At 49.0% G+C, this 17,546-nt stretch overlaps 2 protein-coding genes across 2 annotated transcripts; one reads left to right on the top strand and one right to left on the bottom strand.

Annotated features, from left to right (window-relative positions):
- Positions 1-2,027: 2,027 nt before the first annotated feature.
- TCF23 (transcription factor 23) lies at positions 2,028-5,255 on the top strand. The gene is made up of 3 exons (XM_036873560.1): positions 2,028-2,249; positions 2,957-3,199; positions 5,076-5,255. The coding sequence occupies exons 1-3, from the start codon at positions 2,028-2,030 to the stop codon at positions 5,253-5,255; spliced, it is 645 nt and encodes a 214-aa protein (XP_036729455.1).
- Positions 5,256-9,357: 4,102 nt separating this feature from the next.
- Positions 9,358-10,113, bottom strand: LOC118906182 (sodium-dependent multivitamin transporter-like). Its single transcript, XM_036873561.1, has 2 exons — positions 9,912-10,113; positions 9,358-9,516 (listed from the first exon to the last, which is right to left on the bottom strand). The coding sequence occupies exons 1-2, from the start codon at positions 10,020-10,022 to the stop codon at positions 9,364-9,366; spliced, it is 264 nt and encodes an 87-aa protein (XP_036729456.1). The 5' UTR covers positions 10,023-10,113; the 3' UTR covers positions 9,358-9,363.
- Between the last annotated feature and the right edge of the window lie 7,433 nt (positions 10,114-17,546).

Below are 17,546 nucleotides of genomic sequence, written 5' to 3'. Positions count from 1 at the left end.
AGTTTAAAAACGCCACAAAAAGTATACATTAAACGAAAGAATATACATTAAACAGTTTGGAATGGTTGCCTATGATAGGGAATAGGATTAAAGGGAACAGATGGAAGGGAGGGAGGGAGGGAGGGAGGGAGAGAGGAAGGCTAACAAGAGGCCCTGCGTGGACCAAAAATGACAGTGTGCACCGAATTCTCTGCATCTGGAGTTAAAAAAAAAAAAAAAGTAACTCAGTGTGCATCTTTTCAGTCTCCTTTCTATATATTCACATAAGCACAAAAACCTTTAAACTTTTTTTTTTTTTTTTTTTTTTTTTTTTTGGCCACGTCATGAGGCATGCGGGATTTTAGTTCCCCAGCCAGGGATCAAACCTGTGCCCCTGCAGTCAGTGGCAGAGTCCTAAACTGGAAGGGAGGACTGGCAGAAGGGAGTCCGCCAGGGAAGTCCCTAAACCTTTATACTTATAGCTTTTGTTTTTTGATGTTTTCTTTTAAAATCCTGGCTGGGATCTTATTATACATAGTGATCTACAACTAGGTTTTTTCACTTCACTGTGCATCTTGGAGAGTTTTCCCATGTCACTATACAGATGTCTGCTTCTTCTTATTACTGCATATCATTCCACAGAATGGATATAGCAAAATCTATTTAATCACTTCCTTATCGATGGACATTCAAGTGAATTTTACTTCTCTTCTGTTTTCCTTTCTCTCTGGTTGGCTGAATGTCTGTCTCTGTATATCCACCTTTGTTCCTCTGTCCTCTCTGCACTTTCCCTTTACTTATTTTGTCTCCTCTGGAGTTCAAGATTGGAGGATAAGGGACGTGCAATGACTCTGCTGCAGGCAGGGGTGGTAACCTGAGGGCAGGCAGGGCCGACTGTGGCAGGCTTGCTATTCCTTCAGCCTGCCTCCTCCTAACTAGCTGAATGGAGGATCTGATGGCAGCTCAGCAAACATCCTGGTCCTTGCCTTCAAAGACCTCGCACCTAGCAGGGGAACAGACATGTGAGTAACCCACCCAAGGCAGAACGGTGTAAGGTAAGGAGCAGCCTTCCAAGTCTCACTGTGTGCCTGGGCTCTCATCCACCGCCATCACTTACTAGATGTTTGGCACTGGGCAAGTTATTTCACCTCCTGATACCTCAGTGTTCCCATCTGTAAAATGACGATGTAAGAGTCTTTTTTTCTTAAGACGTTGATCTGAGAAATAAGATAATACATGTAAAGTACTTAGCACAGTGCTTGGCATGTACTGATCTAGAACACTGAACTGTTAGGAAGCTAGCCAGGGTGTAGTTGTGTATAGAATGGGGTACCAATAAAACAGGGAGAAAAAAAAACAAAACAAAACAGGGAGACGTGGTCTCTGGGTTCTGTGGGGTTGGAAGAAATCCTCACAAATCCTTTGGACATAACCCAAAGGATGGGCAGAGTTTCCCCTGGCAGAGCTAGAGGGAGGTATTCCAGGGGGACAAAGAGGTAAAAGTAAAAGCACTGAGGTGGAAATAAGAGGCATGTTTGGGGTATGGGGAGTAGCGCCCTCTGACTGGAAGGTCATTTTCACTGGCAAGGGGAGGAAAGGTCCTTTCAGGGATGTGCACAGCCAGGCTTCTGGCACAGGGAAGGGAGTTCAGGGCCCTTCCATGGACTTGAGCCCCAAAGCTGAAGCTGCAGGTCTATCCCAGGACCACAGTCAGGGTCAGGCAGGGATCCGGGAAGGGAGCTCCCTTCCCACCATCCTCCTGCCCTCTACAGCAGGGGCCTCCTCCCAGGGCCTGGCCACTCCCCGCATCCAGCACCCCCGCCCCTCAGCCGGTTGGGAGGCAGTCAGGAGGCTTTTCGCGGGGGCTGTGCCGGTGGGCGGTTTTCCCAGAGCAAGGAGCGGAGCAGGACTGAGTTGGCGCTAGCTTCCTCAGATATAGACGTTGCTGGCTGGATGACCAGCCTGCCCCGCTAGTGTGAGCCCAAGGGCTTCCTCAGGCCCTGTGTTCCTGTCCTGGGGGCTGCAGCATCATACCTCAGGGGTGTGGCATGTCTCAGAGAGAGTCCAGAGGGGCACTGGCCATGCCAGGAGTAGGGAAGAGCCCGGCCAAGGCCACACCGAGGTTGCTAGCAGGCACTGACAGGAAGAGGAGCCGCCTGAGCAGGACAGGGCAGGACCTGTGGGAAGAGACCAGCTGGAGCAACCAAAGATGGAGCAGAGCTGCCCCAAGCCCTCGAGGGGCCAGGGCCAGGAGCCTGGCTCGTGGCCGGGTAAGAAAGCCGGGCCCTGAAGAGGTAGCTGGGAGAGGCAGGCATGGGAGGGGCTGCGAAGTCCCCTCTGATGGCAGAGCCTCACTCATGGTTACTGCCCTGCCCAAGAGCGGGGACATTGGCCAACTTCCGCTCCAAGGCTCCATGCTTGGGTGGTTAGGGAAGTCAGAGCCGGTCTTAACCAGAGCGTGGCTCAGAGAGCTGGCCCAACTCACTTCTCTCAAGGAAACTGAGGCCCGGAGAAGTGATATGTTTCCCAAGGTCCCAGAGCAGCAGTCAGCGACAGGGCCAGCACGCTTTGGTGTCCTTTCCTCTTTACCACAGTTGCCTCTACGTCTCAGGACCTGGCTGGGCCTAGGGTCAGCCCTACAGAGCAGGGTAGGGCTGTGTGCTCCCTGTGGCCCCAGGGCATCCTGTTAAGCAGGGTTCAGACTTAGGTGTGGATGCAGCAAGGGCCAGGGGGAGGCACAGTGGAGGGTGGGAAAGAGTACAGGACTCTCGGTTCTGAGCCCAGATGAGGTCTTCTCTCCATTTCCTCTGCCATAAAGCGGGGCCGGGCTGAGAGCAGACAAAGAGGGGACGAGGCCCTTGGGTCTCTGTCGTTCGGCATGCTACTACCCTGGCAGGAGACCTTGCCCTAGGATGCTCTTAGCAACCAGGGGCGATGGCGTCCGGTCAGACCCGCTCACCCGGGGTCCTCTGTGCAGAGTGAAGCCAGTCCTGAGAACGCCGCTCGGGAGCGGAGCCGGGTGAGGACGCTGCGCCAGGCCTTCCTGGCCCTGCAGGCCGCTCTGCCTGCCGTGCCGCCCGACACCAAGCTGTCCAAGTTGGACGTGCTGGTGCTGGCCACCAGCTACATAGCCCACCTCACCCGCACACTTGGCCACGAGATGCCTGGCCCCGCCTGGCCACCCTTCCTGCGTGGACTCCGCTACTTGCACCCTCTCAAGGTAGGTCACGGGCCCGGGGCCTTGGGGAAGGGGCTTTGGGATGGGGGATACTGGACTCAGTGCCCCTGCCCTCGGCAGAGCTGACGCTGGGGCCGGCTGCTTCCTGCTCTCTCAGGGGGAGAAGAGCTGAGGCTGGCTCTTGGGACTGGAATGATAATGTTTCTCATGGGATGCAGTGGGAGTGATGACTGGAAATGACTTCATGAGAATATGGTTCCTCCAAGGGGAGGGAAATTCTTAGAGGCCCCAAGACTCCGGAGCACTTAGTGGTAGAGGACAAAAGGGGGTAGTTTCCAGGGCTGGGGCCTGGCAAAGAAACCACACCTAGGAGATTCCTAGATTCCAAGGGGCACCATGCCACTGTACAGTGCCTTGGTGTCCTCTGGACTTCTGTCTCAGGAGGGATCCCCCTTTGGAGAACAAAGCTCTAAGAAAGCATCACTCTAGATAACTCTTGGTTACCAAGCTGGGTGGGGGAGTGGCAGGGGCTGGGAAAGGGGGAAGGAGGGCTTCCTGCATGCATCACTTACCCAACTGTCACCTACCTTTCCTGAACCTCAGTCTTATTATACGGAAAGGGAAGATAACATGAGTCTGACTTTGCTTCCGGGGTATGAAATGAGATCATGAAGGAAAAGTATGATTAACAATAATCATCATCGCAATAACAGCTAACATTATCTGGGGGCTAAAGTAATGCCCAGAGCTAGACTAAATGCTTTAGTGCATTTTTATCTTTTAACCTGCACAAGAACCAAATGAGGATTAAAAAAAAGAAAATGAAAAAAAAAATAGAAAAAGAACCAAATGAAGATTACTTTACAGATGAGGAAACTGAAGCTTAGGAAGGTTAAGTGGCTGAATGCAGTTCAGGCCCGGGGCTCATAGCCACTAAGCAGGCCCCGGGCGTGGGGTGGAGCACACTGTAAGTTGCTGACTGTGAGTGTAGCTGTTATAAAGGGTCGTCTTTGCCCTCTGAGGACAGTAACTTTATTTCTATGGAGGATACTTTTCACCATCTCTCTTCCTTAAACATCATAGTTCTGAAATGTCTTGAAACTTAAGATATTTTTCTTTCATATAAATACAACTAAAATGCAAGAATTTGAGACTGAAAGGGGCAACTCTGAAATGCCAATGGTGGCACCTGGTGCAGTGTCCCCGGGTGGCACAGTTGCTTGCTTAGCTGTAAGATGGCGGCCAAGGTGAGGCCCTTGCAGGAAGCAGGTGATGCATAAATATGTTGAAGAATGAATAAATGAGAGCCCAGCAAGGTCTAGCACTCTGGCAGCTGGGTGGGGTGGGTTAGCTAGCCAGGAGCAGTGGCCCTCAGCCCCCAAGTGGGGGGCTGTCAAGAGGAGGGCAGACCTCAGAGCCAAGTCAACCTGGCCTTTTCTGGGACTGGCCACGCTCCTGCTGGAAGGATGGACAATCCTGGGAGGTCCCCTGCTTAGGGGGAGTGGGCAGCACTGACATCTGGGGCCACAGGCACTTGGGTCCGGGACTGGGCAAGAGAAGGGGTCAGGACTGTTCAGCGTCAGGAGGAGCCTGCCCTTGCCCCACTCTGCTGCCCTCCCCACTGCCCAGGCCCTGGCTGCTGCCAGCTCTGCCGCCCGCCTCCCTCCCCACCATCGGGGGCTCCTCTTGGGGCCCTTGCTTTTCTCAGATGGCTCCTCCTGTTCCTCTCAGCCAGGCTCAGGTGGTCAGGAGAATTTGTGAGACCATGAGTGGTGGTGAGCCTGGGACCGCTGTCATCGGAGCAGTCGTGGGGACGGGTCTCAGGGAGGGAGGCTAGGGAAGGCCCGGTCTGGGGTGCCGAGGACTATGAGGGCTGTGCCAGTGAGCATGACCCTCATCCCCTCCCCGTGTCTTGCAGAAGTGGCCGATGCGATCGCGTCTCTACGCCGGAGGCCTGGGGTGCTCTGGCCTTGACTCCACCACAGTCGTCACCTCGGGCCAAAGAACAAAGGAGGCAGAGACCAGGCCCCAAGTCTCTGGAGAGGCAGATGCTCTTCTTCTCGCCAGGCCGCTCTCACCAGCACCTGGTGACAAGTGATCATCACAGTCGCCCTTTTCTCCTGGGCTGTGACTCAAGCTTAGGGACCTGGATTCTCTGCCAGGCCCTGCCTGTCTTCATTCTGCCTCTCACCCATCGATCTGATTCAGGCTCCACTCCCAGGTTCCAGCACACGGACCAGGCAGAGCAGTGGGCACCTCTGTGACGGAGAGTACTCAGGAGGACCAGGGAGCAGATCCTCATCTTGTCCCCCACAGGTGACGCCCCAGTGGCTCCCTTGTGGCAGTTACAGGGAAGCGGGCAAGGAAAGGGTATGACTGAGTTGGAAGTTGAGTTAGGGCACTGTCCCTTGCTTTTCTCCCCTAAGGTTCCCACAGACCCTCTGGAGATTGCAAGAAGCCAGACACTGCTGCACATGTACAGAGGTAGCGGCTGAGGCTGGCAGCAGCTGCAGGTGCTGATGGGAAAGCCAGGGGCCAGACAGGCTCTCGGCAGCTGTGAGTGTGAGCAGAGCTGGGCCGGGGTCACATAGGTAGAGAGGAAACTGAAGAAGGGAACATACTTGGTTATTGCACTGCAAGATGCTTACCCAACATCAGGAACTTAGGAATTTGGTATCTGCGTTATGATGTCTCCAGCTGCCCCTCATCACTACATTTTCTCCCTCTCTGGGCCCTGCACCCTTCCACTCTTCTCTTGCTATGAGCTATATTTACAGGTTAAACCATAAAGCTTACATTGCTTACATTCCAGTATCCAGAGAAACTTGTACGTAGTCCTAGCTGCCTAGTTTGAGATTTTATCCCAGAGGCAGCTCTACCTTAACTGAACCAGGCAGCATCTTAAGCCCTCGCGTTTGAAGGTTTTGATAGACTCAGTTATATCCTTGAAGGACCTGAGAAGGAGAACGTATATCTTTTCCAGGGGATAATAATTACAATCTTCCATTATATTAGAAACCTAACCTCCAGGACAAACAAGATAGGCCTGGGTTCACAGGGTTCCTTGTATGATTTTGGCCAAAGGCCCCACTGGCTCAGGAGTCATTTCTACAATCTGTCTACAACGAGCTCCCTCCAGCCAGCTCCTCCCCACAGGCACTGCCCTCCCAGGCTCTCCCTTAGTCCTGCCATGGGGTGCCAGAAATCAGATAGTGCTTTAATGGAATTTATCTCTGGCCTTGTAGAAACAGCTTGAGGAAAACTCAGTGTCTATACACACAGAAAGTAACTTTCCAGATCAGGTGTGGCTTCAGATCAGGTACCTGAAGTCCAGACAGAGAAGGAACCATCGTTTTGTTAAGCTTCAGTGCCTCAGAGTGGGAAGGCACGGGCCAGGCCAACTAGAGTCCCAACAGGGGTAGCCTTAGACAGACGCCACCACTGCCGTCATGAGAACGCATGAGATTCTGGCCGACTGGGAGGGGCCGGGGCTCTGAGCTCTGGTGTGAGGAGCTGCCGTTCTGCCACAGGGCTGGCCGGGGCAGCAGGGGAAGGGGGCTGAGGGCGTGACTCAGCAAACTGGTGTGGAGGCAGAAAAGCAGACACAGAACGTCCCAGCCGCGGCAGCGTGAGATGTGGGAGAGCAGCTGGACTGTGGCTGGGAGCCATGGCGAGAAGGCCTCGGCCAAGGCCAAACTCATAAATCTACCAAGTCTCTGCCGAGGAGCCCGGAGAGCTTGTGCAGAGCTGCTTCTGGGCAGCTGGACGGGGCCAGGCAGGGCAGAGACCAGGTGTGGGTGGGCACTAGCACAGTGTGCTTCGCAAGACCATAAAAGTCCAGCTCGAATGTTCTATGTTTAAAGCCAAAAAGCAGTATCTTCCTTGTTGAATTTGAACGTGGTCAGAAGAGGAGCACATGAATTTCCTCGTGAGCTGGTAGCACACAATCTCTCTCCGGGGATGAAGCTGGGAAAGCTGGCTCTGGGTGTGCACTGGGGCCCCCCCACAGCACGGAGCTTCTCCTGATAACTCAGGTTTGGGAGCTTGCTCCATCCACCCCGCTCAGACTCCAGCCTTTGCCTAGTAATGCCAGACCCTTCGGGAGAGGGGGGACCACATTACCCTGGTAGAAAAGACAAGGAGGGCCAAAGAAGGATGCAGCTGGTGGGGGGCTGGGGGAGGGCAAGCACCATCATTACAAGTTTCTAAGTCTGTCTCGGGATCTTTCCAGGCATTTCCTTAGTGTTCTGGACAGTCCCCAAGGGGTCCAGAGACCGTCTCCTCCAGCCAGACAGCACCCAGCACAGTCAGGTCAGGAAGCAAAAGGACTGTCAGGGGGCAGGCAGAGCCAAGGAAAGGACCAGGGGATGAATGGGAATAACCAGAGGAAATGTCAGGTTGGAGACTTCGACCCACAGATCAACCAGAATCAGGAGTAACCCCCTTTTCCTCTAGCAGAGGAAGAAAAATACCCTCTCACTGGGAGACCCTGGGAACAGGGGTATGTAGGAAAGAAGCTCCGAAAGGAAACAGGAGCCTGGATGACAAAATGACGCTCAGGTGGCCTGGCTCGGGAGTGAGAGGGCTGGCTGGTCCACTTGAGCATCTTGTACCGCCTGTCCCGTCCCCAGGTGCCTGTCACTCTAGGTGGGGGTGAGGCACTGATGGCCGGGACAACTTCTCCGGGGCTGGATATGCGTGTGCTTTCTGAGGGGCAGCAGAATTACAGGGGATGCACTTTGGGAGAAGCAGAGCTGGCCAAAGGATATCTAAGTATTAAGGTGGAGACTGCAGATTTCACTAAATTGAGAACTAGAGCCATTAGAAATAGAAAAATCTAGTCTTGTCTGAGAAATTCCCTTTCGCTTCCTCTGGAAGGAGCCTGGCTAGGATGAGTCAGATGGCACTGTCCTCTCCCCTTTGTGGCCTAAGCCCTAAACCCAGGGCCCCTGCAAGCTTGGTATTCGAGATCAGGGGTTGGCAAACTATAGCCAGTGGGCCAAATCCAGCCCCCGATTTTTTAAATAAGTTTTTATGGGAAAAGAGTCCCACCTATTTGTTTACAGATGATCCATGGCTACCTTCCCAATACAAGGCAGAGTCGAATAGCTGTGACAGACAGTAAAGCGCAAAATATTTACAGAGTTCCTGTGAAGGAACTCTGGCCCTTTACAGGAAAAGTTTCGCTCTTGATCGGAGATATGCAAAGTGTGGTCCGGGAACCCTGGAGGTCCCTGAGACCCATTCAGTGCCCTAAGTAGCCAAAATTATTTTCATAATACAAGATGCGATTTGCCTTTTTTTCACTCCTATTCTCTCATGAGTGTAATGGAATTTTCCAGAAGCCATATGACATGTGATATTGCAACAACAGATGGAATGTAGAAGCAGATGGGAGAGTCCAGCTCTCGATTACAACAGACATTAAAGATATTTGCAAAAATGTAGGGCTTCCCTGGTGGTGCAGTGGTGGAGAGTCTGCCTGCCAATGCAGGGGACACGGGTTCGAGCCCTGGTCTGGGAAGATCCCACGTGCCGCGGAGCAACTGGGCCCGTGGGCCACAACTGCTGAGCCTGCGCATCTGGAGCCTGTGCTCCGCAACAAGAGAGGCCGCGATGGTGAGAGGCCCGCGCACCGCGATGAAGAGTGGCCCCCACTTGCCGCAACTAGAGAAAGCCCTCGCACAGAAACGAAGACCCAACACAGCCAAAAGTAAATAAATAAATAAATAAATAATAAAAATAAAGGAATTCCTTAAAAAAAATAAAATGTAAACCAATGCCACTCTTCTCACTAAATATTTTCCAATATGGAAAATAATTATTTTTCATAAAAATGGTATCTATATTCACATATAGTGGGTTAATTGTTATTTTTAAATAAATATTTTAAGTCTATTTTAATTTCTAATATGGTAAATATCAATAGAAATTACCCACATAAGCAAAAGCTTTTCAGAGCCCTACTTTTTTAAGAATGTGAAGGGATCCTGAGACCAAAAATTCTTAGAATCTCTGCCCTAGAATAGATTGGCGAAGGTCAAGAAAAGCTCTTACCCCATCCCCGTGACCCTGTATATGACAGCTCTACCCTCTGCCTGGGGCAGACACAGTGATTCGGTCTTGGCCTTCGAGAGACAAGGGGCTTATGGTGAGGGAGGGGGGGTGTGCCTGGCAGAATATGGACAGAGTGTCCCGAGTCCAGATCACAGTGAGGCCTCCTGAACGATGAAGGTGGGGCTGATCCCCTGGTGGGCTGGGCCTTCCTCAGGCACATCCATGGCCTCCTTGTCTCTGCTGCCCCTCAGCATCCCATTGCTCACCTTCTCTGGAAACACAGCGGTGTCCACAGAGAGATCCTGGGGAACACAGAGCAAAGGGAGTGGGTGGGGTGAACGTGAGGCAAAGGGGAGGTGAAGGAACCTCCCCTTTCTCTTGCAGGAAAGGTGACCCTGCTTTGATCCTGGCTAGAAAGGAGACCGACGAGGAGCAGGCCCGGGGATGAGCACGGGGCTGGGAGGAGGGAGACAAGAGGCCAGCAGCTGTGGCCTCTTGGGGCCGAGACCCTTCTGCCCACCAAGCCCCCGCTCCCCTGTGGGAAGGGGCCAGGCAGCTGCTGCGGGACAGTCCAGCTCAGGCCAATCACCAGAGAAAGGGGGGCTGGGAGGAGAAAGAAAAGGGAGGCACAGGAGCCCAGGAGGCCAGCAGCAGCCTGAGAGGGAAGGGAGGGGCGATCTGACAACAGAGGCGCTACCTGGCTGAGGGTTTTGCAGTGAAGTCGCTTCTGACAGGACACGGGCAGGAGGGCAACGAGTTTCGGCAACACTGGGTAAATGGTCCGAGGGTTCAGGGTCCGGCCCCGCATTCCGCCTGAAGACAAAGTGCTCCCGAGGTTCCTACTGTGTAACCAGGGGGCACCCGCGGCCCCCTGCTCTCCCCCTGCTCTCAGGGCTCTAAACCCCCAGTCCCCGCCCACCTCCCCGAGCTCCACCAAGAAGCGTGACTGTTCCAGGCACCCAGGAGCCCAGGATTCCCTGTATCCCCATGTCACACCCTGTCACCACTGTGCAGACTGCCTGCCCGCCCCCCATCCCACTAGACTTGCAGCCAAGCATAGGTCCCATGACCTGGCTGGCAAGTGGCTTCCAAAAGAACCACCACGGTTCTTGCTTTGATGATGAGAAACCCCAGGAGTGAAGATCTATCTCCTCTTGGTTGAGCCTGGATTTCCTATTCCCCCCACCCCCAGACTGGCTGCTGGGGGCACTTCCCCTCTTTGGGGCTCTGCCTCCCCAGCCTCAGGTTTGGAGAGGAGCCCCCTCCCCCAACACAGCTAGGGGCCAGCTGCTGAGCAGGGGAATAAAGGACAGGGACCGCCTCAACTGCCCAGGGCAGAAGCAGCAGGATTCAGTGCAACCTACAGGAGATGCTGGACACACGGAGGAGCTGACCACCAGCCACTGGGGAGACCACGCGGACCGAGCGGGAACTAAGGACCATTGAAGTAGCTGAGAAGTTATGAAGGGGCAAAGACGACTGGGCGTTTTTTAACCTGAAAAAAAATTGACAAATTATCAGATTACGAACACTCCTCCACATTAAGGATGCTGGAAGGAGAAAAAAAACTTGAGTGAATCAGGCTGGCCTAACAGCAGGTCTATCAAGGTTTCAGGGGTCAAGAACGTCTGGGTTGGGTCCAAGTTGGGCGAAAATAAGTTCTGTGTCACACATCCCAGAAACCACAGTTAACTGCACAGTGGCTGGCAGAGTCCTGGTGAAAACACAGGCACACTCTCTCTACAGACGCAAACTTTGAATAGGGCTTGGAGAGGGATCCAGGTGAATATAAAACTATCAAGATGTGATATGCTCTGAGAAGAAGTACAGTAGCATGAAGCAGAAGTTGAAGCAAAGCTCAGTTCTAACTGAAGTGTGAGTATATGCCACGCCAGCTGGGAAGGGCTACATCTCATCACAAGAGGCCATTGGCCCTGACATTGGCAGGGCTGCCAGACATGGGAAGTGTCGGTCAGGGCTGGTTTAATGTGCCTCAAACACAGTGGTAATACTCCACCAACTGGCCAAGGAGTTTCTCTTTTGACCAGTCTTACCAGGTGCCTATTGGCAACAACATGCTGCCGCCATCATTTCCCTGGACAGAAGGGCAAACCAAGGCAGACCTATTTTGCTTTTGGAAGGTTGTCATAAAATACGCCATTGACGCAGACAGGCAGGCCTCTCATACGTTACTACAAAATGAACATTTACCTGTGCCTTTGAAAGTGGAAATCTACGTGGGGAAAAAATGGTGTTACTGAAAAATTATGATGTCCTAGGCTGTATTTTGATGACTACAGGACCCAGAGTTAACAGATTTTCATGGGGCTCCTGTTATATGTGAGCCATGGGACCATTGGACGAGAAGACTGGATAGCCCTTTTTGAAAGGCAGCGACATTTTGTAGAAGAGATCCTGGTATTATAAATCCTCCCAAGAAACCAACTGTTAAAAACACTACCAGTGAAGTGATGAAGTGTGTTATTAACACCAAGCTTATTTAAGACCTAGAATGGAAAGGGGCTGGTCTCCTGCATATTAAAAGAAGCCAGAGCCATCAGTAGCCTCCCAGGAACAGTAAAAATCCTAAGTTGGTCCTCCTGAGGCCTTTTAAGAAGGAGAAAAGTGTCTTTTCTGGCTTAAGAAGACACAAATATTGGCTGGGCTTTCTGCCCACCACCTTTGCTGGAGGATTTTTTCCTTTTCTTTTTCTTTTTTCTTTTTTAAAAAAAAATTTTTTTCTTTAATTTTTTTGGCCGCACTGCACGCCATGTGGGATCTTAGTTCACTGACCAGGGAATGAACCCGCGTCCCCTGCACTGGAAGCGCAGAGTCTTAACCACTGGACCACCAGGGAAGTCCTGTATTTTTTTTCTTTAAAGCATTTCAAGGATGATCTTTGTACAAAGTCAGAACTGGAGTTGTTCAGAAGACCCCCTCTGGTTTCTTTACCAGAACTGCTCCACTTAAATTTACATCCCAAGACAGGGAGCTCATCTATTTTAAACAACTCCTAGCTCTTTCTAAATTGCAAAATTGTGAAAGAAGATGGCTCTGATCTTGACAGAAAGGTATCATCTGGGTTAATCATTTCTCCCATAGCTTTTATTTTTTCCCAACTTAATATGGTCCTGGATGATCATCTCGTTACCTGGTGCAATAATTGCTATTTTTAGGGAGTTTTCATTCAATTTGCTCTCACTTATGGCAACTACACATTTATAGAAGGAATTTCTCCTGAGACACCCTAAACAAACATGAAGAAACACAGTAGGAAAGAGAAAACTTGGGTTTGTAAAAAGTCCTTGACCGACTGCTGAAGAAGAAATTATATGCCTTATGGGGCTCCTGCATGAGTATCATATTTTCTAAGAAAGATTATTGGACTTCCGTTTCTGACAATATGGTAGACTAATGTGCAGGAAAACCCTCCTGGTACAGAACGCTCAAAATTATGGATAAAAAGTTTTAAATGTTTTAAAATTCATTGCTGGGCTGGCAGAAAAGTGAGGGAAAGGAATAAGAAAGTATAAAACCAAAATTGTTAAGCCAGGGCTTCCCTGGTGGCTCAGTGGTTAAGAATCCTCCTGCCAATGCAGGGACACGGGTTCGAGCCCTGGTCCGGAAAGATCCCACATGCCGCGAAGCAACTAAGCCTGTGAGCCACAACTACTGAGCCTGCGCTCTAGAGCCCGGGAGCCACAACTACTGACGCCTGCACGCCTAGAGCCCATGCTCTGCAACAAGAGAAGCCACCACAATAAGAAGCCCGCACACCGCTCGCCGCAACTAGAGAAAGCCTGCATGCAGCAATGAAGACCCAACACAGCCAAAAAAAAAAAAAAAAAAAAAAATTGGTAAGCCAGCACTGAAGCCAGTGTAGCCCTGGTGGTATCTGCAGGTTCCTGGTGCCCAAGGTCAGGGTTTTAAGAAGTCAAATCTGGGGACAAGAGACAAAAAGCCCGGGTCCGTACAAAATGCAAAGTTGGATCAAAGACTCTGTAATAAACTTGGGATCCCCAAACGCCAACATCCTCAGTGAGTAAAGGAGAGATGAGAATATTTGCCCAAATAGATCTTGGCTTGGGGTGGAGGTGGGGGAGGGAGTCTCCCACATATTTCCAGGCCCTTAAAATTTGGGGAGCCAAAAAAGCCCCAAATTTTAAGTGATCTCAATTTAGTAATGTTTCTAAGCACAAGAAATTACAATTCTTCTCTGGAAGAATATACTTTAAATCAGGCATTGAAGGATTCCCATGGATAAAATTCTGACAAACTTGAGCTCATAGCAAACAGTTCTAAAAATCAGAAGGAAACATGCTACCATAAACAATGAGAGTGGAAACATTGAACTTGGGAGTGGTAGGATCACACTTGCAATGACTGCAGATATTGTAATTTTTAGGTACAGAATATACATTAAATATGTTTAATATGTTTAAAGAAATAAAGAGTATTTTGAAAAGACAACACAGGAACAAGAGGCTGTCAAACATGACCAGGCAGAACTGAGGGAAAATGTAGAATTTTTAGGCATTAAAAATATAATATTTTAGTTAGAAATCCAGTAGATGATTAGAAACTGCTGAAAACAGAACTAACAAATTAGAAAATAGGTCTGAAAAAATCACTAGAATTCAGTTCATATGGACAAAGAGATGGAAAATAGAAAAAAAAAAAGAATATAAGAGAGTATCTTCATGACCCTGGAATAAGGAGATTTTCCTTTAAAAAGACACAAACAGCACTAGCCCTAAAGGAAAAAAATTGATACATTATACTACATAAAATTAGGAACATCTATTTATCACAAGATGCTGTTGAGAGAGTGAAAAAGGCAAGTTCACAAACTGGGAGAGAATATTCACGATACACATAATCAAAGGGCTTATATATCAGGAATATACTTAAAAACCCCATAGAACAATAAGAAAAAGACTGACCACCCAATTATAAATGGGCTAGAACCCTGACTGGAAACCTTTCTAAAGAGGATATCCAAGTGATCAAAGACGGTCAACTTCAATAGAAATTAGAAATATGCACATTGAAATCATGAGATACCACTACACATTCTCCAGAATGGTTAATACCTGTATCTATTAAATCCAGCAAGTACACACCTAGGTATATACCCCCAAAATATGAGTGCACAAATGGCATCAAAAGATATACACAAGAATGCTCATAGCAGCATTGTCTGCGACAGCCCCCAAACTGGAAACCTGTTTTTGTTTCCTATGGCTGCTCGGTGGGGCTGGACTTCAGCAAACCAGCTGGCACCCTGTTGGACTCCACCAGGAGGGGAAACCTGCAAGGCTGGAGGAGAGAGAAGGGACTGGCTTCTTGTGGTTTGCTTCCAGCAACAGCTCTTTAGCGCAGTTCAAGTTTCCAGCTTTTCCCCGTCTCAGAACCAATCTGACTGTGTGCATCAAAGATACCTGCACCAACTGTCCAGTACTCCTTCCTCTGAGGCCTGAGTTCCACCTCTTCCAAGCTTCTGGATTCCTGTAACTCCCACCTCTTGCCTTTTTTAACCACTACCCATCCGGGGGCTTCCTTCTGTTGACACGTCTATGTTTCCTGGGCCCTTTCCTTTGGCCTTTGCAGTCCTTATAATAAATCCCCTCTGTTAAAAATAACTGGTATGGTTTTTATATTCCTGACTGGACCCTGAATGATATTACAGCCGTATCAATTCTTTTTGGCAAGTTTCATTCCTGACCTGCCTCCTGACCAAGAATGCATTGAACATCACTCCTCTTTCAAATAGGGAACCTGAGGGCTGCGACAAGGTCCACAGATCCTCACAGCCTCGCTTGGTTGATTGTCGATGGCATCTTGACGTGGTCACAGAAATCCCTCAGAGCCGGAGAGCAGAGCATCTCGGGCGTCTACAGCTGTGACTGCCTGCCAGGAGGACAAGGAAGGTCACACCAACCCTTATGAACATTCTCTGGCTGCGTGTTTTTTTCTCCTGTGAACGTGCATGGGAAAATGGCCTCTTCCCTAAAGGCTCACAACCCTCCTCAGATGTTGCCGAGGAAACTGGATTTGAGAGCATCAAACTCCAGAGGCGCCCTGCTGTTACTATGGCCACCACTGTGTATGTTTGTGTTTAATAACGTCATTGTAAAGGCTGATTCTTTAACCAGATTGTAAACATGTGTGCAGAGCTTGCCCAGCAAATGAACAAGAAGGTTGTGTAATTTGTGAGAAAAATAACGTGAGTTGAGACCTTGATGGGCTGTGATCTTTCAGCGTTCTTCCCCTAGCAGGCTTGTACCAACTGTTATGAATTATTATAAAGCCACTCCACCCTCCATACCCCCAAAAATAAATAACCTCATGGTATATAATTTCCTAAACCACTTAAGTACACATCTCCACAGTTCCCACCATTTAAATCCGTGTCTAAATAAAACAGAACACAAGCTGCGTATTCAACAATCTATTTTTATTTACACTTTCACCCAGAATATTCTCATAAGATTTTCCTATTGTATACATTCTAGATGCCAATCCTTTGGTTCTGCCCAGAGGCGTTATCCAACGTCTTGGGAACTCAGCTCCTGACCTCCTCAAATGCAAGTTCCGATTCCCTCACTGCAGCCACTCACTCCTACGGTCATACTCTTTCACCAATAACTGCACCATCTCCAAAATCTCTATTTCAAGTATTCTGATTTGATATTTAGATCCCTATTTCCCATCCTTCCATCTCACCCAGGCTAGTGCTTGCGGTCCCATATTTCTTCTATCTTATTGAGGCCTCTGATTTTTTTACCACCTTCTGTTTTACTAACCATCTTTCCCCATATCCTTACTTCCTCTTCATTCAGCTCAGATTCCATGTTCATTACTATAATCGCTCCCTTGCTATTACCCTTCTCCCTTGCCCCCTCCCCCTCCATTGTTTTTGCTTGACAGCTTCCTGACCTGATACTATCTTCCCATTCCAGGCCTGAGCACGGCTGGAGATGAAACCACAGCTGTGGCCCCTGGCTTCCCTTGAAATTTTCACCATAAATCTCAAATGGGACTCAACATTGCAGCAACCTTCCCTCGTATGTTTCCTTTCCCACATTCTAACACATTGATCTCCCACTTCTTTTTTTCTACTGGAGTCCTCTCAGCTTGTCTTCACCACATACTTCATGAGGAAACAAGAGCAGTCAGGCAGGAACTCCTCCATCAGCTTACCATCACCCACACCTACCACTTTCCCAGCTGTGCCCATGCTCATGATGGATGAAGCTTGTCCTCTGTGTGGGCCTGAATCCCACCCCCTCTTGCCCTTCTGAAGGGCCTCACTCTTAAAAGTATTCCCTCTACCTCCTTCTGCATCCTTGGCTTTTTTCTCACCACTAGATCGTTTCTCCCACTTTTATCAACCTACAGATATTCTCTAGTATAGCATCTCCCACTAAAAAACCCTTTCTTGACCCTGTTTCCCCATCTACCACCACATTTCTCTGCCCCACCACAGAGCAACACTTTTTCAAAGTTCTCTCCATCGCCTTTCCTCACTCACTCGCTCCAACAAGGTGTTTATCTCCACCACTAAAACTGCCCCCCTTTTGCCAAATTTGATGTTCATTTCTATGACCTTGTCTTAGTTTCTGTTTTGTTTTGCATCATTTGACCCTTTAGACAACTCTGTCCTTCTTGAAACACTTTTCTTCTCCAGATTCTTTAACCAGCTATTCCTTCTCAGTCTTCTTCCTGGCTCCTCCTCCTCTGTTCTACTTGTAAATATAAAAGTAGCATGGAGAAAATTAGCAAGGCCAAAGTCACTATAAGTAAAGTTAGAAGGCAAATGACAAACTGGACAAAGAGTATTTACAGTTCAGGTCATAGACATAGTGATAACATCAGTAATAGTCAAAAAGCTCCTAGAAATTATTAAGAAAAAAACCAACAACCCAACAGAAAAATGGAGAAAGAATATGAACGGACAAATCTCAAGAAAGTGAATCAAATGCCCTTTATCATACAAAGAGATAGACACACTCATTAATAATAAAGAGAAATAAAGATTAAAACTACAATGAAATACCATTTTCAACCATCATACTAATAAAAATCCAAAAGTTTGACAACATGCTCTATGGAAAAACAGATCTCATATATTTCTGTAACATTAATGTGAAAAGATCTTTGAGATAGAAATAAATGAAGAAAAAGAAAAGTACAAAACAGCATGTATTTCGCTCTCCCAGAACATATATGATTTGTTTGTATTTGCGTAAGGAAACACACACACACACACATACACACACACAAAACAATGAAAAGCAGTTACTTGTTGGAAAGGGAACTGAAGTGGATG

The sequence above is a fragment of the Balaenoptera musculus genome, chromosome 13, assembly GCF_009873245.2.
Source record: "Balaenoptera musculus isolate JJ_BM4_2016_0621 chromosome 13, mBalMus1.pri.v3, whole genome shotgun sequence".
NCBI classification, from domain to species: Eukaryota; Metazoa; Chordata; class Mammalia; order Artiodactyla; family Balaenopteridae; genus Balaenoptera; species Balaenoptera musculus.
The sequence above is the reverse complement of the archived record's forward strand: the minus strand, read 5'-3'. Positions and strand labels throughout refer to the sequence as shown.